The sequence below is a fragment of the Aotus nancymaae genome, unplaced genomic scaffold, assembly GCF_030222135.1.
Source record: "Aotus nancymaae isolate 86718 unplaced genomic scaffold, 86718_ANA_hifiasm-v0.15.2.pri h1tg000057l, whole genome shotgun sequence".
NCBI classification, from domain to species: domain Eukaryota; kingdom Metazoa; phylum Chordata; class Mammalia; order Primates; family Aotidae; genus Aotus; species Aotus nancymaae.
Genome location: NW_026988471.1, coordinates 24188823 through 24214536, shown reverse-complemented (window position 1 = coordinate 24214536; position 25714 = coordinate 24188823). Strand labels below are relative to the sequence as shown.

Below are 25714 nucleotides of genomic sequence, written 5' to 3'. Positions count from 1 at the left end.
AAACAGAAAAGTGTTACGTGATTAGTTAAACCTTAGACATGCCCTCAGTCAGTCACAACTGCTCCAGCTATTTTAGAGATTAAAATGTATAAAGTTGTTGAGATGGGCCATGCTGTGGTTGGATTGTAAAACTTAAGTATATTTTATGCCATTACATAGTCTTATTGACTTTACATAGTACTTTTAAAATGTCGTAAATAAAAGCTCCAAAGCTATTTGACCTTGAAAAGATTTCATTACTCCCTTATGCAAACAAGATAAGTGTCTTTACACCTGATAGTTTCAGATGCCAATTCTTTAATTCTCATGAAAATGATCATTGTTAGAATGAATACTGATATGGTTAGGCCTTTTTCATCTTCGGTTTATTTTGCAGAGTGTAATTATCTTACAACCATTGGGCCACTCAGGGAGGATTCTTCTTGACTAGAGTTTTGTTATACAGAAACTCCTAATCCTCTAATCTTACACTGATACAAGTGCTTTGCATAAAGTGGGTGTAGTGCTCAAAAGAATTTATTTATAGCCTGCCAGATAGGCTTTGTATTGATTTTTTTCAAAGACCTTCTTCCACGTTGTTAAATAATTTGAGTAGCCAGCAGCGGACCCTATAGCGTGCTTCAGCGTGCGTGCCATAACGTCTCCCTGGATGGGGAGTGGGCTGCAGAAACCTCTGTAAGCCGACCTTCAAAGAGAGACTTTTCATGTTGCTTATATGAGCCAGGAGAGAGAATTTGTTTTCCTGATGTGCCTACCTACATTTCTTTCTTTCTTTTTTCTTTTTCTGAGATGGAGTCTTAGTCTGTCACCCAGGCTGGAGTACAGTGGCGCAACCTCAGCTCACTGCAACCGCTGCCTCCCAGGTTCAAGCAATTCTCCTGCCTCGGCCTCCCGAGTAGCTGGGATTACAGGCATCCACCACCACACCCGGCTACTTTTTGTATTTTTAATAGAGACTGGGTTTCACCATGTTGACCAGGCTGGTGTTGAACTCCTGACCTCAGGTGATCCACCCACCTCAGCCTCCCAAAGTGCAGGATTGCAGGTGTGAACCACTGCATCCAGCCCTGAATTCCTTTTTTAAAAACAAAACTATAGTGTGTGATAAATCATAGTCGTAATAGTAAATTCTTAAAGTGTCATTACAAACATCACCAAGATGTAATCAGATGTTTTGTTTACCTCTAAGGGTTTTTTTTTTTCCTTTATAAAAAAATTTAAAACTCATTATGGAAAACTTGGAAGAAAGGTGAAAGAAAGGGGAAACCATCACCCATTGTCATACCACCTCACACTTCAGTGTTTCTGAGCAGCTTTCTTTCAGATCCCAGGCTGCATAGCCTGGTCACCTTGTCAGCTGCTCCAGGCATGCAGCACTCAGAAATATCCTCATGGCTTATTATAATTAAAGACCGACAGTCTCCTACGGTGTTATGCAACTTAATGGCTCCAAACCTCCCTACATATTATAATCATGTATGAAGTATTTTAAAAATAAATAGATCCTTGGCTTTGCCTCTGACCTACTGAATCAGAATCTCTGGATTTAGGGCCCATCCATCTTATGGGAAAAAAAGAAAACTCCCAGTCTTCTGATTTACAGTGAGTTTGGGAATCACTGCCTTCCACAGCAGATTGGGTTTTTGAGAGAGAGGGTAACAATCCACAGCCCTCTGGGTAGTCTAAGGCAGCTTGGGTGATGGGCAAACTGCCCTGGAATATTAAAAAAAGCCTAGTTGATACCAGGCATATCCCTTTGGGACTCATCCTGCCACATCCATACAGACAGGAATCTCCAGTCTCTTTTTAGGAGGCTCCAGAAATGCATACTACTGGATTACCGTTTGCTTTCTTGAGTTGGCGTTCCTTGGCTTTATAACATTTGCCAAGTTTGACTCAAAGGGCTCTTAATTATTATCCTGTATTTTTCAGATGTGTCTCATCTCATTAAGATGATGGAGCTCTGTGAGTCCACCTGAACCTGAGATAATGCTCATGTGACAGGAAGTTAGAGGCACCTTGTCCTTCCAAGGACTAAAGGGACCTTATTCTCATATAATAGTAAATTGATCCTACTCTGGAATCTTCATTCTCAAATTCAGAGCTTTAATTTTATAATATGGTCCTCTGATCCCTAACTTTGTTGCCTTTCGTTGCTCTGGCCTTAATGCATCCATCCACACAAACTAACAGTTGCATTCTTTGTTAGGTCTTTGATTATTGTTTCATTTTTAGATGATCCCTCACCTTTGTCTCCTAAACTCATTCAGCTTATACATCTGTGGCACTGAAAAGTCTTTTTCCTCCAGATGTTACCCTGCCTAACTGCTCTGACCTAATAACAGAGTGAGAAATAACAGCTACCATTTTGAGAGCCATCTGTATTCATAACCCTATGCTGGATATTTTAGAAATATTACCTCTGGTTCTAAGAGCAACTCTGGAGGATAGATGATTCCTAATGTGATTTTACAAAAAAGGAAACCAAGGCAGAAAAAGGTTAAATCGTCTTTCCCAAGGTTCTCCAGCTAGACTTGAGATTCAAATACAGGGTTATGTGACTTTATTTGTGAATGTGGTACCCTTTGAATTCTCTTCTGGGATCACTTTCCATACTCACAGTCAGATATACACCACCAGTGTTTTTGCCTTACACACAACCAATGTTTTTGGTATTTGGTGCTAAGTAAATTGTTTTTTTCCTGAAAACAACCAAAATGTGCAGGAGATGTTCTACAGTGTCCCAGTTCTGCCAGTTTGAACAAGAACTCTGATGCTTAGAGCAGTACATCGACCTTGGATGCACACTGAAATCACTTGAGAAGGAAGTTTTTGAAACTGCTGCTGCCTGAGCCCACTTCCAGAAACTGATTTAGTTGTTCTTGGATGATACACTCTGAGCACTGAGGGTTTAAAAATCCCTCTAGGTGATTGGAGTGTGTGGCCAAATTTGATAACCACTGACCGAGAGAAACGTTTCTGGACTAGGGATAAGCCAGAGTCACCTGGCATGCCAGATGTGACTCTTAGTTGAAAACCATTAGTTTTAGATAGAGGGCACAAGGCAATAATTCTACTTTCTCTGTTAATCTATCAGATTCCTCTCTGCAATCTGTCTTCTTGGCAAAGGACCTGTACTTTTACTCTTTCAGGCCACGTTTTGCCCTTTAGTAGGGCCCTCATTAGCTCACCTTAAACTAGGAAAGACTAGATGTTGTTGAGACTTTAGGCCAGCTTGCCAAAGACAAGCCAAATCTCTGGACTTATTAAAAGTTTGAAAATCTGAACCCTGAAGTTCTCTTGATTTCTGAAACCTGTTTAGTCTGGAAAATTTTAGAGGAAAAAAAGTAATCAGTTTAGAGAAAAGTTGAAAAGGTGCATGTCATCATCTTCTTAGCCAGAATGCAGATTACATACCATCTCTATCCTAACTTTCTAGGAAACCGTATTTTCATTTCACAACTTAGGAATGCCTATGATGCCTGAGTGTCTTTGAAAAAAATATTTCTGGTTCTTCCTTAGGATTCAGGTTTCCCTGATTGAAAACAGCCCTGGCTTTGAATTTGATAGAGGTTTACAACTTTTCAGTTTGTAAGTTTTTGTTAAGACCGTGTTAAGTTTTTTGTTTATTACTTCAGAGGTGATCAAGAAACTTCTTGAAAGAGCAAATTCTACCTAATGACTTGAGACCTCCATGAAGAAATTTATTAGATACACCCCGATTCTCCACTGCCCTAACACACAACACCGAGTTGCTAATGCCCACGTTCAACACCAGAGGACATTGATGCATCATGTGACACTGCCTCAGTAAAGCTGTCAGCATAACTTTACCAAACAAGTTATATAACAGCAGTGAAGCCACTGGCACAGGATAATATTCATAATATGACATTTAAAAATTGCAGTAAGTAAAATATACTTGTTATGTTGTTGAACAAAAGAAAAAGGAAAGAATTAAAGCAACCCAAGGGCCTAGAAGCGAGTGGATTATCTCTGATACCTGTGAGTAATGCTACTTTAGCTGCCACTGGCAGATTGTAGGACGGCCCATGAATCCATTCCTAGGGTTGTTCTGAGCTCTTTGGGAAATGGTCCTAACTGGATTTTTGCAGTGAATCTTGTTCAATACAGATTGCCTCAGGATGTTCACTGAAAATTTAGGCTTGCTCTGGACTCCCAGAAAACATTCAAAGAATCGGGTTGTTACACATGTGGCTTCATTTTAAGCATGAAAGGAATAGATTTGGGGAAGCAAATCACTGAGTTGAAGCTTCAGAGATGTCCTTCCACATGAAACAGGGATCATTCAGGATCCAGGAATCTGTTTGCCTTAAGGTCTTCTGAATTGAAGCAAAGAGAGGGGAGACGTAGGCCTGTAGGTGAATGACTTGGTGCCCAGTAGAAGTCCGGTTTCCTGAACCAGAGATTGGTCCTGTAGGTGAATGACGTGGTGCCCAGTAGAAGTCCAGTTTCCTGAACCAGAGATTGGTCAGCAATCACAAGCTGGCTTAAAATATTTCTGGACATGTCTGCTGATATCTGTAGGGTGAATTGTTTTCAAGAATTTGCATCAAAATACTTCAAAGAGAAACAAAATACGGAATAGATGAAGCAAATGTGTCAAAAATCTTTGTAACTGTTTAACCTAGTTTGAGTATATGGAAGTACATTATTTTCTCTCCTTTTGTCTATGTTAAAAATATTCTGACCACATTTTTAAGTAAGTTAAAATAGGGAACCACAAAATGATACCTAAGTACCTTCACATTGCTCTGTATGTCCGCCTGTATATTTGGATGTAGGGCCGAGCCTATTCATTGAGTGTAGGTCCTCTGGAGCTCCAGGTTGTCTCCTTTGCATAAAATGTTCTCCCATGATGCAAGTTCAGCTTCCTTTTGCAGTCCTTTACAATGAAATGAGAACTTAGTAGCTCTTATGATCCAAGAGTACAAAATTTCTCTTTATAATTTTTACAAATCTTTACAGCTGTCTCACCTTCAGCTAAGTCAGTACCAATTTATTCTAGAAGCTCATCTCTATGGAGTCTCCAACTCATTCAACTTGGTTTTCCTAGAAATAGAAACCCTCTTTTGTCCTCATATCTCATTGATTTTTGGGATATTTAATTAGGTTACATAACTGCAAGTGCAGTCGTTCCAGTGAGGAACAGACAACGAGTCGTTAAGCGCGCAACTCAACTGATTGGTGCAAAAATACATGGGGAGCTCTAGAGTATGGGCTGCTAGCCACGAGCCAGGGGCAGCAGTCATTGTTTCCCTCAGGAAGTTGAGACCGTTCCAGGATGCCTGCTACACGCACTAAGTAGAGGTCAGTTAAGAGGGCTTCAGCTTTAGGTTTTTTTCTGGGTATCTCTTGCTTTAGATGCTACAACCTCCAAGTTGCTCATTGGACTTGGGAACTTCTTTTGAGTTTTAGTGGCACGAACATAATGCTTTGACTACCAAGATTCTAGGATTTTATTACACTCCAGAACCATATCGCCACTTCACTGCAGCCTGGGTGACAAAACAAGACTTTATCTCAAAAAAAAAAAAAATTTTCTAAGTTAAAGAAGATAGACATAAAAGGTCAATATTGTATGGTTCCATTTATATGAAATATCCAGAATAGGCAAATTCATAGAGACAGATGATGGAGGTCAGGGACAAGGGAAGGGGGAATGGGGAAAGACTTTAGGGTATGCTATTTCTTTTTGGGGTGGTGAAAATACTCTGGAATTAGATAGTGGTGATGGTTTCATAACTAAATTGGTCCAAGCATGGTGACTCACACCTGTAATCCCAGGACTTTGGAAGGCTGAGGTGGGTGGATCATTTGAGGTCAAGAGTTTGAGACCAGCCTGGCCAACATGGTGAAACCCTGTCTCTACTAAAAAAACAGAAAAATTAGCCCAGCGTGGTGGCATGCACCTGTAGTCACAGCTGCTCGGGAGGCTGAGGGAGGAGAATTGCTTGAATTCGGGAGGCAGAGGTTGCAGTGAACCAAGATCACACTACTACACTCCAGCCTGGGCAACAGAGCAAGACTCTGTCTCAAAAAAAAAAAAGAAAAAAAAACCTACTTAATTGTATACTTTTTAAAAGTGGATTTCATAGTAGGTAAATTATATCTTAATTTTCAAAAAACTCACTATTATGAACTTCATACTCACTAGAATGGTTAAAAGAAAAAAAAGTAAGTGAATAAAACAACAGGTGTTGGTGAGGATGTAGAGAAATTTGGAAATCTCATTCATTATTAATGCAGTTATAAAATGGTGCAGTCACTTTGGAAAGCGATTTGGGAGTTCCTTAGATATTAAATATAGGTATCATATAATTCAGATATTTTACTCCTGGGTATTTACCCAAGAGAAATGAAAACATACATGGAAAAATACTTGTAAATGAAAGTTCGTAGCAGCTTCATTTATAATAACCAAAAGCTGGAAACAACAGAATACTACACAGCAATAAAAAAGGAGGAACTACTAGGCCAGGCATGGTGGCGTGCCTGTAGTCCTATCTACTCAGGAGGCCAAGGTGAAAGGATCGCTGAGCCCAGGAGTTGAAGACCGCAGTGAGCTATGATCATGCCACTGCATACTGCATACCAGCCTGGGTGACAGTGCAAGACCTTCTCTCAGAACAAAAGGAACTACTAATTCATGGAACCAACATGAATGAACCCCAAAAACATCATGCTAAGTGGAAGCCAGGAACCAAAGACTATGTGTTGCATGATTCCATTTATATGAAGTTTCTAGAAAAGGCAAAACTGTAGACAGCTGGCCTGTGGCTGCCTGAGGTTGGGGGTGGGAGTGGCAACTGGTGACAAACTGGCATGAGGAAATGTTTTGTGGTGATGGAAAATGTTCTAAAACTGGACTATGGTGACTGGTTGCACAACTGTTTAAATTTACTAAGAATCCTTGAATTGTTCACTTAAAATGCGGAGATTTATGATATGTAAATTATACCTCAAAAATCTGTTTTTTAGAAATCAGTCAGTCTAGAACTCTGGGTATATTTGGATCAGAAAAAAAAAAAAAACAAAATCTTTCTCCCCATTTTAGACTCGTCCTCCCACTGACTTGAGCTTTAACTTTGATGCCAACAAACAACAAAGACAGCTTATCGCAGAACTGGAAAACAAAAACAGGTAAGAACAGAGAGGCTGAGCCCAGTCTAAAGTCCAGGATTATCACGTGCGTGTCTGATTCTCATTTTCCTGGGATACTCGGTGGCTTTTGACCGCCAAGGAAGATCTAGCCTCAGTGAACCTAGGCTAGCCCAAGTCCAGTGAATGTCCTGGGCACTAATTTGTGTCTCTCTGCATGCTGTTAATTCTGATAGTCCAAAGCCCTGCTCACCTGCCCTCAGGGGACTGCTTTTCCCAGGTCCTCCTCCCACCCATCTGCGGGACCCCCCTCACAATTGCATTTTCCACTCTGCTTCCCAGCAGCATTTTGCTGTATTTAGTCATCTTGTCCTGACCCGTTATGCTATGTAGGACTGTCAGGTCTCTCGTTTAAAAAAAAAAAAAGGGGGGCCAGGCGCAGTGGCTCATACCTGTAATCCCAGCACTTTGGGAGGCCAAGGCAGGCGGATCACTTGAGGTCAGGACTTCAAGACCAGCCTGGCCAATATAGTGAAACTCCATCTCTACTAAAAATACAAAAAAGTAGCCAGGCGTGGCGTGCGCCTGTAATCTCAGCTACTCAGAAGGCTGAGGCAGGAGATCGCTTGAATCTGGGAGGTGAGGTTTGCAGCGAGCCGAGGTTGTGCTGTTGCACTCCTGCCTGGGCAACAAGAGCAAAACTCCGTCTAAAAATTATTTTTTTAAAAGCCATTTAAAGGCACAGAGAGCAGACAGCACACCATTATGCACTGAAAGGTGGAAGCCAGGACAAGGAGACCTGACCTAAGGTAACAGGCATAGGTAGAGGCAACGCAGCTGTCTATCAGGGCATCGGGAACAGGAGAAGGAAGGGGCGGGGAAGGATTGAGGGAAGTCGGCGCAGGACCTGCATTAGGAGGTTGCAAGGAGTTCCCTTTTCCTCCTCGCTGAGTGGAACAGAATAAGTAAAGTATTCTGGCTGTAATTTTCCTTTCGTGGAGGTTTTTCAGGTCCTTGAGGAGAGTATTTTTATGACTTTTTCCACCACAAAGGATTGCTTTGTTAAGGAAATGTCAGGTGAAGTAGTATTGAGAAGGTGTCCATTTCACATCTTGGCCATTTGGAAGCAATCAGAACAAGATTGGTAGAGGAGGCACTGCTAGAGTTGAAAACTTGTAACCAGAAAAGAGAGAGCATGGATGAGAAGCACTGTGCAGCCCTTTTCCGTTCACCCGTCCTCTCTAGAGAGATCCTGCAGGAGATCCAGCGTCTTCGCCTGGAACACGAGCAAGCCTCCCAGCCCACCCCTGAGAAGGCGCAGCAGAACCCCACGCTGCTGGCAGAGCTGCGGCTGCTGAGGTGAGTAGGGATACACTACCACTTCCCACATGTAGTCTACTACACTGGAAACTTAGGAAACCAAAGGCAGAATCTGTTCGGTATAAACAGTCCTGGTGAGAGTAAACCACTGAAGAGTTTCCCCATTCTGTTTCTGCTTCAGAGGTCTGGGTTCCATTAGAAATCACTCTAGGAATGTCAGCCATTATCACAGAACTTGGTAAATACCAGTCTCCCAGCTCCGGGACCAGCCGGGCAGTGTTTATACTTCTGTGATTGCTTTAAGAAGACCACTGTGCTGCAGTCCCTCTTCTTATCTTTCTAATTTGTCTGACTTTAGAGACACTTATCAGGAATAACACTTTGCCTTTCCTGTGAGTACATTCTCCTGGCACTTTACAGTCAGTGCAGGGCTCTGCTGAAGGAGAAGGATGCTTCCTATGCACACCTCTGAGTCATGAAACTCTGGCACCAAGACTTCTACACAAAGTGTCTCAAGAATCAGGAAACTGACATAGGATGAGAATAGGAATAGAGAGCAGCATCAGCACCCGCTTGATGCTGTCTTGGAGGGAATGAGGAAGTCTTCTCAGAAGTGATTTGATCCATTATTAGGGTCTTATTTCTAATGAGCCTTAGAAAGAGGGGTGTGTGTGTGTGTGTGTGTGTGTGTGTATGTGCACACGTGCACACACACACGTGCTCTTCAGTAAGTTAAGATATTATGGAAACTACATGTAGTGACTTGATTCTTACCAGATTTCTAGATTTTCCAATAGTGGGTTCTTTCTGTTGAGGTTGATTTTTAATTTTCTATCATCTGGGATTTTGTGTAGCCTCTTGTTTCTTTTCCCAGAGAATGGACATTATTGTTTTCTGTAGATATCCTACTGTTTAGATTTATAGCATCAATAAAAATTGTCATAGTAGAATCATAAAGAATTTAAACTGTGCAGATAAAAAAAATCATTAGATGTATAGAAATTCTCATTCTCCTAAACACTTACTTGAGTTTCTCAAGGTAGTTAGGCTGAGATTTTGGTGGCTCTGTGGTTCACTGCTGCACGTCTCGGGTATTAGCACAGCTGGTGTTGTACTAGGGAGGATGGGAGCACAAATGCTGCTGACTTGGGCAGAGTGTAAGTCTAGGCTGTTGGCATAAGATGCACCTGTTGTCTAGTGCCTGGTTTTATATCTAGACAAGCAAAAAGGCCTGTCATCCTGAGTCTAACTGTTGCTGAAACTGGGATTGCTAAAAGTGCTCAGTTAAGCTGGAAGGATCTGAAAAATTTCTTGGCTGTAGTAGCAGGGCTGAGTCCAGGGATGTCACATAGGATAGCAAGAAGCGGGAATGTAATCTGAGACCAAAGAGGGTCTGAAGGTTGAGAAATCAGAAAGTATTTAACCTCAAAAGCAGTTTATCTATCGTTGAAGAAAGGAGGGACTGTTGTAAAGTGTGCTGGAACAGTTGTTTATGCCTGTGTACAAAACATATTGGCCTTCTACCTCACACTAATTACAGAAACCAACACCAGATGGACTAGACATGAATACAGAACTTTAAATCTTCTAGAAAAAAAGTAGGAGAATTTCTTCAGGATTTTGGAATAGAAAGCAATTTCTCAGAATTACCGTGAAAGAAGAACTTGGTAAATTCACATTTACATTAATATTGAGAACTTTTACTTATCAAAAGACACATAGGGCAGGATCCACTTGTAGGTATCTGACATCCGTCTGGTTTTGATCAGTATGTATGAAGCCAGGGACTGCCAGTACCCAGCTAGTATAATAAAACAAGGTAGAGAACTTCACCCATAGGGTGAGTGGTTATGAGTCTTGACCACCAGGGTTGTTTTTTCTTACTTTATCACTATTTTTAATGGTGTGTTGCTTACAGTAAAATGTATGACAAATGTGTGTGACAAACGTATAAGATACGAAGCGTAATAGTCAAATGCATACTTAGGAGCCCACATCCTATTTGAGAACTCCTGTATAACTAAAACAATGTCATCCATAGAAGTGCCCCTCCCTTACCCCATTTCCTCATCTCCATCTTCCCCGCTGAGTGAACCTCTATCCAGAATTTGGCTTATCCTTACCTTGTTTTTAAAACAATATTATCGCATTTTCATTAGCCTATATAATAAACTGTTTAGTTTTGCTTTTTGTTTTCTAAACTTAGTAGAAATATTATACTAATATGGTGGGGGTGGTCCCAGAGGACATCCCTCTCCACCCCCTACCCCCACCATATTTGGATCCTTCCACATTGTTGCTTGAAGCTATAGCTCATTCATTTTCACCTTACACTGTAATTGTTTAGTCACACACAGTACAGATAAAGAATTTTGCATCCAGGCTTAGGAGTTCAGGGGAGGAAGTCTTCCTAGAACATTGAGCAGATCCTTCTTCTCGAGGGTCTACTGCACTGAAAATTTAAGGTGTATGAAGACTAGAAGACAATGAGGCCATCCTAAAAACTTATAATCTAGCTTTGGAACAAAACATAAAATAATTTGGTAGTTAAATAATATTGTGCCATGTCAACAAACAGTATGCATAAGAAATCTGTGTAGGGAAATATATATAATATAATGTGTATATATACACAAGATATTTTACATATTTAATACCTATGTTATATAATATATGTTACATATTGTATATTATATAATATATAACAGATATAGATATAATACCTATATTATATAATATATATTATGTTATTATCTAATATTATATCTAATACCTGTATTTTATAATATTATCTATTATACCTACATTATATAATATTATATCTATATCTTTGTGGGTCTAATTTTCCTCTGGAAGCATTTGGACCCATGGAGGTAATAGAAGTTGAGCTAGACCATGAAAGGTAAATAATGATTTGGATGAAGTATAGGACAAAACATTTTAGGTTGAAAGTGGGCTTGGGGTTCACCATGATTCCCTCAAATAATTATGGCACATTTCAGGAAAGGGAAAGAGTCTTGGAACTAAGAATTATTTTCAGTCCTTCATTACATCAATCTTTAGAGTGCCGGTGATAGGAGACACAATTAGCCAGGCAATTGAGACCAGATTCTAGAGAGTCTTAATTGTTAGGTCACTGGAAATCCTTGGAGAGTTTCAAATCATGATTTTGGTAAGTGCAGTAGATGTTGATTGGGCAATACTGGATGCATGATACTTTCTTAATGTTTCAATACATGCAAAGATGAGTAAGGCCCATCCCCTGACCTCAAGGATTTTGCATCATGGTAGGAGTGGCAGTGAGTAAAGTAAATGAAGTGCCACTGAGGAGCACTAATTACTGTAGTGCTTAATCAAGAAGGTCCTGCTGAAGTGAGCAGGAGCAGCTTCCTGACCATGATGCTGAGTCACACGTTAAGGAATGAATAAGATTTGGAAGAGAGGTGAATTATAAAATGATGGAGCCCTCTTAGGAAAAGTGAACCATAAGCTGGAGGTCCAGACACAAAGGGCACAAAATAGGAGGTGAGGTGCTAAGGATAGGAATGTAGATGGGCTCTAGAGCCACACTTTCCGATAGAAATACAATGGAGGCCACATATGTCATGAAAAATTTTCTAACAGCCTCAGTGAGAAACCAAAAAGTAATGTGTCATTAATTTTAATACTATATTTTACTTAACCTGATATTTTCAAATATTATCCTTTCAACGTGTAATCAGTATTAAAACATGATTGAGACATTTTGTTTTTTTCTGGACCAAGTCTTTGAATTCCAGTATGTATGTTACAATTTCAGGGCATCTCAATGCAGACTAGCCGTGTTTCAGGTGCTCAGTAGTCCCATGTGGCTGATGGCTACTGTGTTAGCGTGGGTCTAGATTGCGCAGGGCAAGGGTCAGTGATGCTAGAGATTCTGTTGAGATCATTATGGGATGATGAAATGAACATAGCTTCGATCTGAGCAGCAGTTTAAAGTTCATAGAACATTCTCATATTTATTACCTTATGTGATCCTCAGAATATTGTTGCTGTTATGTTATTAGTCCCCTTTTAGAGGAGAGAAAATTGAGGCTAAGTGACTTGTCTGAGGTTGCATATTTGGTAAATACTGGGGCTGATACTAAACTCTGAGGCTGTTGATTTCCATTCCACTGCTTTTTTCTCACCGTAAAAGATGAAAGAGGCAGACGTCGTGGCTCACGCCTGTAATCCCAGCACTTTGGGAGGCTGAGGCAGGTGGATCACTTGAGGTCAGGAGTTCAAGACCAGCCTGGCCAACATGATGAAACCCTATCTCTACTAAAAATACAGAAACTAGCTGGGCATAATGGCAGATGCCTGTAATCCCAGCTACTCAGGAGGTTGAGGTGGGACAATCGCTTGAATCCAGGGGGGCAGAGGTTGCAGTGAGCCAAGATTCCACCACTGCACTCCAGCCTGGGTGACGGATTGAGACCCTGTCTCTCTCTCTCTCTCTCTCTCTCTCTCTCTCTCTCTCTCTCTCTGTATCTCTCTCTCTCTCTCTTTCTCACATACACACACACACACACACACACACACACACAAATGATGAAAGCAGGATTAATCACACTAGGAGACTGTTGCATGCTTGAGGTAAGGAGTGCTTAAAGTGAGAGAAATAGGAATAGAAAGCACATAAATTTTTCAAGAAAAATGATCTGAATATAGTTATTGATTGAATATAGAATATAAAGAAGAAAGTAACAAAGAGGACTGAGTTTTTCAGCCATGACACCTGGAAGGAAAAATAGCAGAGAGAGGGAAATTAGGAAAAAAACCCACTTAGGGAGAAAAGTCTTAAGCCTGGTTTTGGACATACTGAGCTAGAGTAGATGGCATAAAATCTATCCTCAAGGAAAAGTGACTGTTCTTAGACACAGGGAGCTGTCCCAACCTGTCACCCTTCTTGACTCTCTCTAGTGCTGAAAGTACTTACTACTGAACCCCGTTTTCTCTGAGCAGTTTAATATGGTTTCTTCACTATTAATCTAAATTTGGGCTAGTTTTATATATTTTTCGAAAGGCATTGACTTTCTAAAGAGTTTTAAAATCATTCATTCACTCTAATAATATGAATCATATCTTTATATGGTAATGTAAACTTTCCCAAGCACTCTTACCTATTATTCTCAGAACAGTCCAGGAAAGTAGGCAAAACAGACATTATCACCTAATTTTATGCAGTATCAGAGGCTAAATGACTTGCTCAGTCTCATAACTGGTAAGTAGCAGGATCAGGTCTGAAATCCATTTCACCTGGCCTGAGATCCATCTTTGAGGGTCCCTTTATCTGATGGGCTTCTCCTCTTGGACAGGCAAAGGAAGGATGAACTGGAGCAGAGGATGTCAGCCCTGCAGGAGAGCAGGCGGGAGCTGATGGTCCAGCTAGAAGAGCTGATGAAGTTGCTGAAGGTAAGAGTCCTTGTCCCACACTCAACTCTTGTCATTCATCTCCCACCGCAGCCTCAGCTGCTGCCTCCCTGTGATGTCAGAATAGGATGAGACTAAAGGCTTGACTTTAGCCTAGAATAAGTTTTCAGATAAATTTCCATAAATTTAGTCTAATTGAATATAAAAGTCATCTAAATTAGTACAGAGCCAGATTATTTAAAAAATTAGTAACTGGAAATAGGATAACGTTCTTGAGCAGTTGCTTTTATGAATAAATGAGAATGTTTATAAATAGGATATTAGCTATGTACAAATGAATAATATTTCTCAATTACTTAAAGTTTTTTTTTCTTGAGATAGAGTCTCGCTCTGTCACCCAGGCTAGAGTGCAGTGGCATGATCTCTGCTCACTGCAACCTCCACCTCCCGGGTTCAAGTGATTCTCCTGCCTCAGGCTCTCAAGTAGATGGGATTACAGGTGACTGCCACCATGCCCGGCTAATTTTTTTGTATTTTTAGTAGAGATGAGGGTTTCACCATGTTGGCCAGGCTGGTCTTGAACTCCTAACCTCAGGTGATCTGCCCACCTTGGCCTCCCAAAGTGCTGGGATTACAAGCATGAGCCATTGCTCCTGGCCTTAAAGTTTCTGTTAAAACAAGTTTTCAAATATTCCACTTAAATACTTAACAAATATTAAGTGTTCTATTTCAAAAAGTAGTACAGAGGCAACCTGTATTAGGGTTCTGCAGACAAATGGAACCAGTAGAATATATATAAAGATATATAAGAGAAGATTTATTATGGGAATTGGCTCACACAGTCATGGAGGTAAAGAGTCTCATGTTAATGCCATCTGCAACCGGGAGAGCCAAGAAAGCTGGTGGTGTAATTCAGTCTATCTCTGAAGGGCTGAGAACCAGGGGAACTGATGGTGTGACTCCCAGTCTGGGAGGTGGGTTGGGAGGTGAGTCATGTTGGATCACTGGTTTAGGTCCCAGAGACTACAGCCTCAAGAACTTGGGGAGCTCACATGTCTGAGGGCATAGAAGATGATGTTCTAGCAAGTCAGCCCTTCCTCTGCATTTTTCTTCTATCGAAGTCCTCAGTGGATTGGATGATGCTGCCCATGTTGGTGAAGGCGGATCTTTACTCAGTCTAATGAGTCAAATGCCAATCTCTTTTGGAAACACCCTCACAGACACACCCAGAAATTATGTTTTACCAGCTATCTGACTATCCTTTAATCCAGTAAAGCTGATACATAAAAATAATCATCACACAAACCTAATTAAACCATTCTAATCAGTAACTTTACTATATTAGGAATAAGATAGCTTATTAGCTCTAGGTTTGGGATATGGGGAACTTAATACATGCATAATAAGTCAGGTCTATCTTGTGGCGTGATCATAGCTCACTGTAACCTTGCTTGAGCTGGGTTCAAAGGATCCTCCCGCCTCAGCCATCTGAGTGGCTAGGACTACAGGCACACAAGGTCTATCTATTCTCGTTGAAAGCTGTATTGCAACCCGTATACCCCAGAGCAAAGGAAGGCGTGCTTGGCATTTGAATGGCCTACCCTAGACAGTTTTATTGGCATTGAACAGAAATATCTACCTGGTTACGAGGCAGCAATACCAGCGTACTTGCTCCTGCTATTACTTTCTTAGGTCCCACCCAGCAATGCTGAGAACCCACTGCATTTTGTCGTATGACACCAAGTTAACAGCCAGAGAAAATCACAAAGTGTGGAGTGCCCCAAAAGCCAGATGACAGGAGTGAATTTAATCTTGTGATAAAGGGGAGTCATTGGAGGTTTAAAAACAACAGTTCGGGAAAATGCTCAGGACAAGTTAGAACAGGGAAAAACTAAAAGATAATAGGAGACTAATTTCATCCTCCAGGCCTGAAGTGACAAGGATCTTAACCCCAGGAGTGGTAGCCCAGGACAATATCAGTTTAGAGACTTCTCTTCAGCTTCTCCATTCTAAGTCAGTCTCTTAGTAAAGAAGCTAATGGGCATTAGCAACTTGGATAAATGTAGCATTTGTGTTTTAAACTGGCTTTTTTTTTTTTTTGAGACGGAGTTTCACTCTTGTCACCCAGACTGGAGTGCAATGGCGCGATCTCGGCTCACCGCAACCTCCGCCTCCTGGGTTCAGGCAGTTCTTAAACTGGCTTTTGACTTGCTCAAGACAATACTGTTTTTCATCATGAGCTGAATTGTTGGTTGTTGTTGCTGTTGTTTCTTCCCCCTAGCTTTGGCCCTGAGTGTTTGGGTTGTTTTGCATAGATATGTTTCTGCATTAACCCTGTTAGCAGGATTTTTCCTCAAAAACATTTTATGTCTGAATGGGTCTTACTTAAAGAAAATCTGATGCAAAAACCTGGCCCAAATCCCTCTAATAGTTGTCAAATATCCATCTGAGCAACCCAGTCCCTCACTCTAAACAGCAGGGATGTACTTAAACATACGTGGCCTGTTTAACATCTGTAACCTCATGTGGCTTTAAAAGTCCTGCTGCCGTGGAGTTAGTACACCTGTGGGATGGGAGATAATATGGTATCCGGTCAGGCGCGGTGGCTCACGCCTGTCATCCCAGCACTTTGGGAGGCCAAGGCACGTGGATTACTTGAGGCCAGGAGTTCAAGACCAGCCTGCCTAACATGGCAAAACCTCATCTCTACTAAAAATACAAAAATTAGCCAGACGTGGTTACATGTGCCTGTAATCCCAGCTACTCGGGAGGCTTAGACAGGAGAATCACTTGAACCCAGGAGGCAGAGGCTGCAGTGAGTGGAGATTGTACCACTTCACTCCAGCATGGGTCACAGAGTAAGACTCCATCTCAAAAAAAAAAAAAAAGAGGGGATCCACTCACCTCTTCTCTGTGTCAAAGCTCCCTTTTAGAAAGATGTTCTCAAAGATTACCCAAGCATAGCTGGAAAGCTCCCGGTGCCCCAGTGTGATTTTTATAAAAGGCAAAGGTTTATGTAAACTGAAGGGAAGTCAAAGTGCCTCTCCCCTGAGTAACCCTGTGCCATTGCCTTTCAGTTGGATTGTCTTAGCAATCCCCAGAGCTACTGACTCCAAGCCCTATGCATGCTGCTGTGGCCGTCTAGTATACCACTGATGCTTGTATTCAGGGGCTAAGCAGAATGAGCTAATGCCTGGAACTCTACTCCCAAACTTTGAGTTTCTTTATAGTTGCAACTTTAATTTCAGTAAAATAAGCAGGACACCGCTGCCCCTGTAAGATCCCCTGCCAGGTTCTTAAATGCCTTACCATTTACCCATCTGACAAGCTAAGGCTATTCAGACTGGGAGGAAGGATTTGCAAACACAAATCCAGGATGTTGTCTTTTTATCCATTGACTAGAATTCACAGTTTAAATTTCACACTCTTAGTGTCCAGCTTCCTAAAAGAATTACCACATAGTCTTAATTTTTGTACTGTATGCATATCTAAAAGGTCATACACAGGAATTATTGACTTCTATTAAAATTTCAGTATTTTCCTACTGTTAAAAATACATATTCATCAACCCATAAAAGAACCCTTTAGAATCCTAATTTTAGGCCAGGCACAGTGGCTCACACTTGTAATCCCAGCACTTTAAAAGGCTGAGATAGGTTGATCACCTGAGGTCAGGAGTTTGAGACCGGCCTCGACAACATGGTGAAACCCTATCTCTACCAAAAATACAAAAATTAGCCAAGCATGGTGGCACGTGCCTGTAATCCCAGCTACTTAGGGGGCTGAGGCAGGAGAATCACTTGAACCTGGGAGGTAGAGGTTGCAGTGAGCTGAGATCGAATCACTGCACTCCAGCCTGGGCAACAGAGTGAGACCCTTTTGAAAAAAACAGCAAAAAAAACCCTTCTGATTTTAATGTAAAAGGATTGTTCTACTTTTATTGATTTTCGGTATGCAAACATTTAATTCTCTTATAAAATAGCAGTTAGTCAAATGGACAGTCAAGCCACATGGTCCACATAGTAAATTTCCATGCCACAAAGAGTTCTTTCATTCTACTGCTTCAGTAAACTACGATGTACTTTATCTTCTATCTGAAAATGATCATTTAAAGAAGCATTCATAAGAAATGACATCATTGTTTGTTAATTCATTCAACAAAAATATTAATCCTTTTCTTGGAACAAGGCAGGGTAAAAATTAATTTTTTTGTTTATTTAACAAAAATCTATTGAGTTCCTAAGTGTCACTTTAGGTATTTGGTATATCGTGGTGACTAGACTCAATCTCTGTCACCAAGGAGTATCAAGGACCCTCCTTCTTTGTTTTTTGTTTTTTTGTTTGAGATGGAGTCTCACTCTGTCACCAAGACTGGGGTTCAGTGGTGCAGTCTTGACTCACTGCAACCTCTCCTCCTGGATTCAAGTGAGTCTCCTGCCTCCTGCCTCAACCTCCTGAGTAGTTGGGATTACAGGCACCTGCCACACAACTGGCTAATTTTTGTATTTTTAGTAGAGATGGGGTTTCACCATGTTGGCCAGGCTGGTCTCTAACTCCTGAGCTCAGGTGACCTAACTACCTCGACCTCCCAAAGTGCTGGGATTACAGGCATGAGCCACCCTTTATTCTTTTTAATGACATAATGTAGACTGACACTCAGGCTTTCATGCTTCTCTACATATCTTTTCCTTATACTTTTTCACCTGATTAATGAGTATTAATTACTAGCCTCAAAACTTTGTATTGAATCTAGAAGTGTTTATATGTTGGTGTTTCTAATCTATGTTCAACTTCATTTTCCATTTGTCTGATATTGCTTTTGAAACTCATTTACCAGGCCGGGTGCAGTGGCTCATGCTTATAATCCCAGCACTTTGGGAAGCCGAGGTGGGTGGATCACCTGAGGTCAGGAGTTCAAGACCAACCTGGCCACCATGGTGAAACCCCGTCTCTACTAAAAATACAAAAATTAGCCAGGTGTGATGATGCGCGCCTGTAATCCCAGCTACTCAGGAGGCTGAGGCAGGAGAATCACTTGAACCCAGGAGGCGGAGGTCATGGTGAGCTGAGATCACGCCATTACACTCCAGCCTGGGTGACAGAATGAGACTCCGTCTCCAAAAAGAAAGGAGAGAGAAGAAAAGAAAAAGAAACTTCTTTACCAGATGAATTCTACAGTCTTGAGTTTCAACCTCATTTGCAAATGTTTATCTAGTTTGAGTGTAAATTTTTATGTAAATGTCAACAGTGGCTATGCCATTGCTTTGACCACCTTGCCAGACCTCATTCATGTGGAAGAGACTCACGTGTTTTTAGGTGACATAAGCAGTTCTAAGTTTACACTTTACAATTAAGGTATTATTACCCCCTTTTAAATCACATTGGCTCTATCCCCTGTCATCAGTCAATATTTACTGACCCCAGCTGACTAGTTGACAACACAGAGGTTCCCTGACCTTGGATCTGACCTGTTTACCATGTTGACAGAGCCTAAAAGGCTTTATCTGATTAAGTTTTGTGAGTTTAAATTATGCCACACCATCCTAAACAACACTTTGCCAAAGTCCACTCTCTCCTAATACTAGGGCACATGGAAGGCCTCTAAGTCCTGGAAGCACTGCCCTGCCCACTGTCCCCATCCTAGCCTGATCTGTGTCTACTGCAAATTATGATTTCTTTCCTGACAAACTTAAATTGCAGTCACCAGATGTCCAAGTATGAAACATTGCTTTCTGAAATTTCCCTATTCTATTGAACCACAGCAGTGTTCTCTCTCATACCAAACCTGGAGAAAACTGTGAAAGTAGAGAGATGTCTTAGAAACAGTTCTAAGAAATTACATGCTGGTCTTCTGACCTCAGATACAATTTCAGCCTGTTAGGATTGCCCTATCCCTCCCAACCATCGCACTTTCTACTTCAACACAGTACCAGCAATGAAAACATGGTGTAATTGTTTGATAACTGTCCTATGAGTGTTTGCCTTGCCTCATGAATATAAGAAAAGTGTCCTGTCCCGAAGGGAAGTCTGGCAAGGAAGAGAACTTGCTTCCTAACTGCAAAGCAGGTGCAAAAGCAGAAGTGCTGTAACTCCTCCAAGCTGCCAGAGCCAATGCTCAGCGCTCTGTGCCTGGGCTCCTGTGAGTTTAGCTTTGGTCAGGCTAAAGCATCTGGCTTTGATTGTGAAGAGCACCTTCCTGTGCCGAGTTGGAGTCTCCTTAAGATATTTCTCAGTGCCCATTTATTTCTACTCCCTGTCTCTCCCTTGCAACAATAAAAATTATGTTCTCCAAGTGTTTACTTACCCTCTCCCTTTTGTAATTGCTTTGCTTTACTGAGGTCTTTCTCACCATTGCACCCAGATCTATAGACTGTGTGAGAGCAGGAGCACTTACCATTCCTAAGACTTCCACATACATGTTCAGTAAAGACTGGCTGTGTGGATTGGTCTGATTTAAATAGCACCATTCCACAGCTTTTAGATTTACATACTAGGCTAAACAGCTGAGGTTTTCTGACTGCAGTGATCCATATGAGGCACAGAAAGTCGAAATGAGAGAGACCCATTAAAAGAGTATGCAAATCAATAGGAAGAAAACACAAAAGACAGGGTAGATGAGTAGCAAAGAACTGAAGCGAGAGAAACTTGAAAGTGTTCTCTTTATCCTTTTTCCTACAGCGTCTAATAGTGCATTCATTGGACAGTCAGCTGATAGCCAGCAAGTGCATGCTCTGTGTACCGTCATTGTAAGGTTCTAAAAGACAGACCGGCTGGGTGCGGTGGCTCATGCCTGTAATCCCAGCACTTTGGGAGGCTAAGGTGGGTGGATCACCTGAGGTCAGGAGTTCGAGACCAGCCTGGCCAACATAGTAAAACCCCGGCTCTACTAAAAATACAAAATTAGACAGGTGTGGTGGCATGTGCCTATAATCCCAGCCACTCAGGAGGCTGAGGCAGGAGACTCGCTTGAACTCGGGAGGCGGAGGTTACAGTGAGCCCAGATCGCACCACTGCACCCCAGCCTGGGCAACAAGAGCAGAACTCCATCTCAATAAATAAATAGATAGATAGATAAATAAACAAAAGACAGACACCATTTCTTTATGTTTCCAGTGCTTTCTGCCTAAGAGGTACTAAATAAACCTGTGTTCAATTAATGAAAAACTGAAGACAAGAATTCTTTTTTGAATGACCTTTCAGGGTCTCCAAGCAGTTTCCAGTTTATTGGGGGAAGTGAGTATGTATGGGATTCACTGAAATAAAAAAAAGGACACTGTGCCTGAAGGCAAGTAGATGTGGGTACATTTCCAACATGTTAAGTGTGGAGAGGGGATCAAATAAGAAAAGAACCTGTCGTTGGTAGCATTGCTAGTTGGGAAGTTATTAGAGCAGTGGGTCTCAGACTTACATGCGCCAGAATCAGAGACAAGATTGAAGGCACTGCTGTGTCCCACCCTTAGAGCTTCGGTTTGGTGGGGATAGGGTGTGGCACAAAGTTTGCATCTCTTGACAAGTTCCCAGGGGATGCCGATGCTGCTGGTCTGTGTTCTATGCATTGAAAACCACTTGCCTAGATAAACGTACCTAAACATATGTAAATATTGTGAATAATGAAACAGAATGATCATTCGCATTTCAAGTCATGGTTGAACTTCCTCTTTCAGATTCCCCGAAATAGCTGTGGGAGCTTAGGCAGGTCAGGCTCTCTAGGCCTGTTTCATCTTCAGTAAGAGTGTTGGACTGGGTGGTTTCTAAGGTTCTTTCCTTCTAGCTCTGGGAGTTAGCATTGAATCACTCGCCGGGCTGAGGCCTGCCGCTTGCTTTGTCCTCTGATGCTCCCGTGGGGGACGGGGCCTTTGCTCTCAGCACCCATGGGCTTGGCCTGGTTTGCCTGATTTTTCTATCATTTCTTCGCAGTGTTTGTGGTGATGGGCATTAATTTCTCTCCTTTTTTCCTCTGCCTTTTTTTTTCATCTTCAACACATCCAGGAAGAAGAGCAAAAGCAGGCAGTAAGTGAACTTCAGAATTTCCCACCAGACTCTCACTCCTTTTGCATGTTCTTTCTTTCCTCATATAAATGTTTCTCTTCTCCCTGAACATCATCTCTGAAGAGGGTTTTATGTGTAAAGCCCTCAGTGGTTCTCCCCATGATGTTGTAAAATGACCTGAAAGTTCAAGGCATGTTTACCCGGTAGAGCATGTTCTTACTTAATACCAGAGCTGTAAGTACCCATCTGTTGTGTGTATTGAAGTGTGCATGATTAGCCAGGCTACCATTGCATTTTCTGCTCTTTCATTCTCTGTAGTTTTACATCTGGAGTGATTTTAATTGCTTGAAACAACTTTTTGGGGTTCTGGGGTGACCTCATGTCATGAATGAATGTGCATGAAAATGAGGACTTCTTTTGCTAACTGGAGATGTCCTGCAGTCTTGACTAGGCTTCTGGATGTGGGGCTGCGCCAGCCTTCATAACAAAATTCCTGACGACGACTGAGACGCTGGCTACTTGTAGTGATTTCCTGTTCAGAACCTACTCCAGAGGGAGTTCAGCCTTCTCCGAGCTGTGCGGCTGTTGCATGGTGTTTGGGGGAGGTTTATGTTTCTTTTTGTTTTTCCTGATAGCCACTGACCCGCACAAGAAAGTCAATTGCAGGCTTATCTACCATATTAGCACCATATGTTTATATAACATAGTAAAGTTTCAAAGCATGCATTTTTAAAGTTGAAGCTGAGTTTTCGTTTACCTTGGAGCTTTTTTTTTTCCTTTAGGAGAGAAATATAAAATGTTTAATTTTAAAAATTTACTTTTTTTAAAAAAAACGCAAATGTACACGTTTTAGATTAGGAATATAAAACATTATACTTATAATTTCCAGCTAGGAGAGCAGTGGGACCATAGAGTAAAAGGGAGAGGAAAGGAAAGACGAGATGGGTGGTGAGGGGAGGAGGCGAGAACAAGGTGCAGAGGAGACAGACTGTCAGAAAGGGGGAAAGAAGATGGCGCATGGCGTCAAGAGTGGACAACAACCCGGAAATCTAATGGCTTTCATGGAACCAAAGTACTCTTGTTTTGGTTTTTGCTAGGTTTGGTTTTGCTTTTTTCTTCATTCACACAGAGTTTATTGCTTCCATTTCTGGTGCTTCTGCATCAGTGGGTACATTGGGATGGGCAAAGCAGAACTGGATGGCAATCAAGCCCAGCCATTACATGCTTCTTCCAGGAAGTGACACGCTCACTTCCTCTCCATTTCATTGGCCAGAGCAAGTCACATGACCATACTCCACCTCAAGGGGGCTGGGAAGTCTAATCCTCCAGCTTGTCCAGAAGTCCCAGAGAAGCAGATGTTGGAAATACCTCCCCCAAGTAGGCAAATGAATGAGACTGTTGGAGGGAGAGGAAGGAGACCACTTATCCTCCTGGCTCCTGATAGTCTCATCCCTTGTTATGCAGTATTCCCTTCCTGCTGACCCAGGGTGTCATTCCACCTGTCGTTGCTGACCACCAGTGTCCCCTCCTTCTCTTCAGCCCTCCATACCCCAGAGGTGCACTTTGCCGCTGTAGCCACTTGCTGCTAACCTACTTCCAACAGTCTGCCTAGACTGGCACAGCATCTCCTGATCTCCCTCTGTGTGTGCCTGCTGCAAGTGAGCACGGACTGGAAATGCCCTACACCTCACCTGAATACTCTTTCAGAAGAGGGCAGGCATTGTGGATATTTATCTTAGTGGTATCAGTAGAGCTTCCAGTAGACATTTCATTTTTAAAATTTTTATGGATTACCGTGTAATCCAAGAAACAGGAATTCCCACTGCTATGATATTAGTTCTTAGGTCAGTATAAATCTAGCCTTGAGCAGACAGGGGATTAAATCACAACGTATTGGTTTCAGTGACCTTTCATTCTATGTGAGATACCATCCCCTTGAAGCTGGCAAAATGAGAACCTAGACTGCTGAAGCCTGTCTCTAATGAGCCACTGTGGGTATACCTTGGGAGCTGTCCATGGCCAGGGGCCTGAGCTCATGTCCAAGTCCCTATAGTCTCATAGGAGTGTCCATAGCATGAACTGGTACACTGTGTTTTTTCCCTCAGCTTTCCCCACCATGGTATGAGGTAAGAAGTGCTGCTCTGTTGACTTAGGTAGAAATATCCTTCTGTCCACTTCACAGGTTGAAACTGGACTCATCCAAGTTCAGCTCTGAGGCTCAAATTTGGACTGAATGACTACATAATTCAATGTTTTTCAGATGTACAACTGAAAAGACTATAAAGCTTTAGAACTAGCTTCTGTTTAATCCCTATCATTATTGAGTGACAGACAAAATGTAGGAGTATTTAACACAGAACTATGACATAACCCTAACCTTTCCCTCCCTCCCTCTCTCCCTTGCTCCCTCGCTCCCTCCCTCCCTTCCTGGTTCTGGTTAGTGTTGTTTAATTTCTTTCCTATCAAAATGTCTTACCCTAAATGGGTAAGAAAATAATGGTATAACTTGTTAGCTTGCAATTAGGATTCTTTTTTTTTGAGATACAGTCTTGCTCTGTCACCCAGGCAGGAGTACAGTGGTGCGATCTCAGCTCACTGCAACATCTGCCTCCTGGGTTCAAGTGATTCTCTTTCCTCAGCCTCCCAAGTAGCTGGGATTATAGGCACCTGCCACCACACCCAGCTAATTTTTGTATTTTAAGTAGAGATGAGGTTTTGCCATGTTGTCCAGGCTGGTCTCGAACTCCTGACCTCAGGTGATCCACCCGCCTCGGCCTCCCAAAGTGCTGGGATTACAGGCATGAGTCACCATGCCCGGCCAAAATTTTAAAAAGAAAAGAATTGTAAAAGACTTTTAAAATGAAGAATTTACTAGATGTGCTTCCCAAAACTGTTTCTGTAAATCCACTCTAGAGAACTTTTGATAGCGTCCACCTTCTTGCTGCATTCCCCTTTAGGGATTTACTATTTACTACCACCAGGATCTCTTTCTACCCAGAGAACACCCTGACACTCTCTGCAGACACCAGCTGGGTGTCCTACAGCTGGGTGTTCTGACACTACCTGGAGTCAGGGCAGAGCCCACAGGTTAAGGGCTCTGTCCCACAAAACTGCCTCACACTTCAGACACCAATCGCAGGTAGTAGTTCTCCAGGTTACCCACACTTCTGTCCGACTTGGCTACAAATCGGGGCTCCCACAACCCCTTCCTCAGGTTCAATAATTTGCTGTAATGCTTCATGAAACTCAGAGAAGCACTTTCCTCACTATTACCAGGTGATTTTAAAGGTTATTATAAGGGCACAGGTGACCATCCAAGGTGAAGATGTACATAGGGCAGGTTCCAGAAGGGTCTAGGAGCTTCAGTTCTCATGGAGTTGGGGCATGTATCACCTCCTGGCATATGGATGTGCTCACCAACCCAGAGCTATCCGAACTCCTCTGTTTAGGGTTCCATTCTGCATGCATGATTGATTTACACATTGGCCATTGGTGATTGACTCAATCTCCAGCCCCTTTCCCCTCCCCAAGACCTGCTGGAAGGGGCTGAAAGTTTTAACCCTCTAATAATGCCTTGGTCTTTCTGGCAACCAGTCCCCATCCTGAAGCTATCCAAGATCCTCCAAGCCCAGTCATCTCATTAGCAGGCAAAAGATACCTATATCACTCTGGAGATTCCATGAATTTTAGAAGCTCTTGTGCCAGGAACCTGGGATGGAGGCCAAATATGTATTCATTATATCATAGTATTACAGGGTTACTTTGGCATTTGGGAAACTTGAGACAAATGGGCAATAATTGTGACTTTATTTATTTATTGAGATGAGGTCTCACTCTGTCATAAGGCTGGAGTGCAGTGGCGCGATCTTGGCTCACTGCACCCTCTGAC

The 25714-nt window shown here is 42.0% G+C and overlaps 1 protein-coding gene across 42 annotated transcripts in view; it reads left to right on the top strand.

Moving 5' to 3' along the window:
- Window positions 1–25714, top strand: part of DTNB (dystrobrevin beta) — a 310093-nt gene that overhangs the window by 241524 nt on the left and 42855 nt on the right. For 27 of the 42 annotated variants that reach the window (XM_021677096.2, XM_021677095.2, XM_021677094.2 and 24 more), the window contains 4 exons: window positions 7079–7164; window positions 8368–8481; window positions 13782–13878; window positions 21826–21846. In XM_021677096.2, the coding sequence (XP_021532771.1) occupies window positions 7079–7164; window positions 8368–8481; window positions 13782–13878; window positions 21826–21846 (318 nt within the window). The remainder of the gene's footprint in view (window positions 1–7078; window positions 7165–8367; window positions 8482–13781; window positions 13879–21825; window positions 21847–25714) is intronic. The other 15 variants (XM_064363918.1, XM_064363917.1, XM_021677097.2 and 12 more) reach the window with 1 other exon arrangement.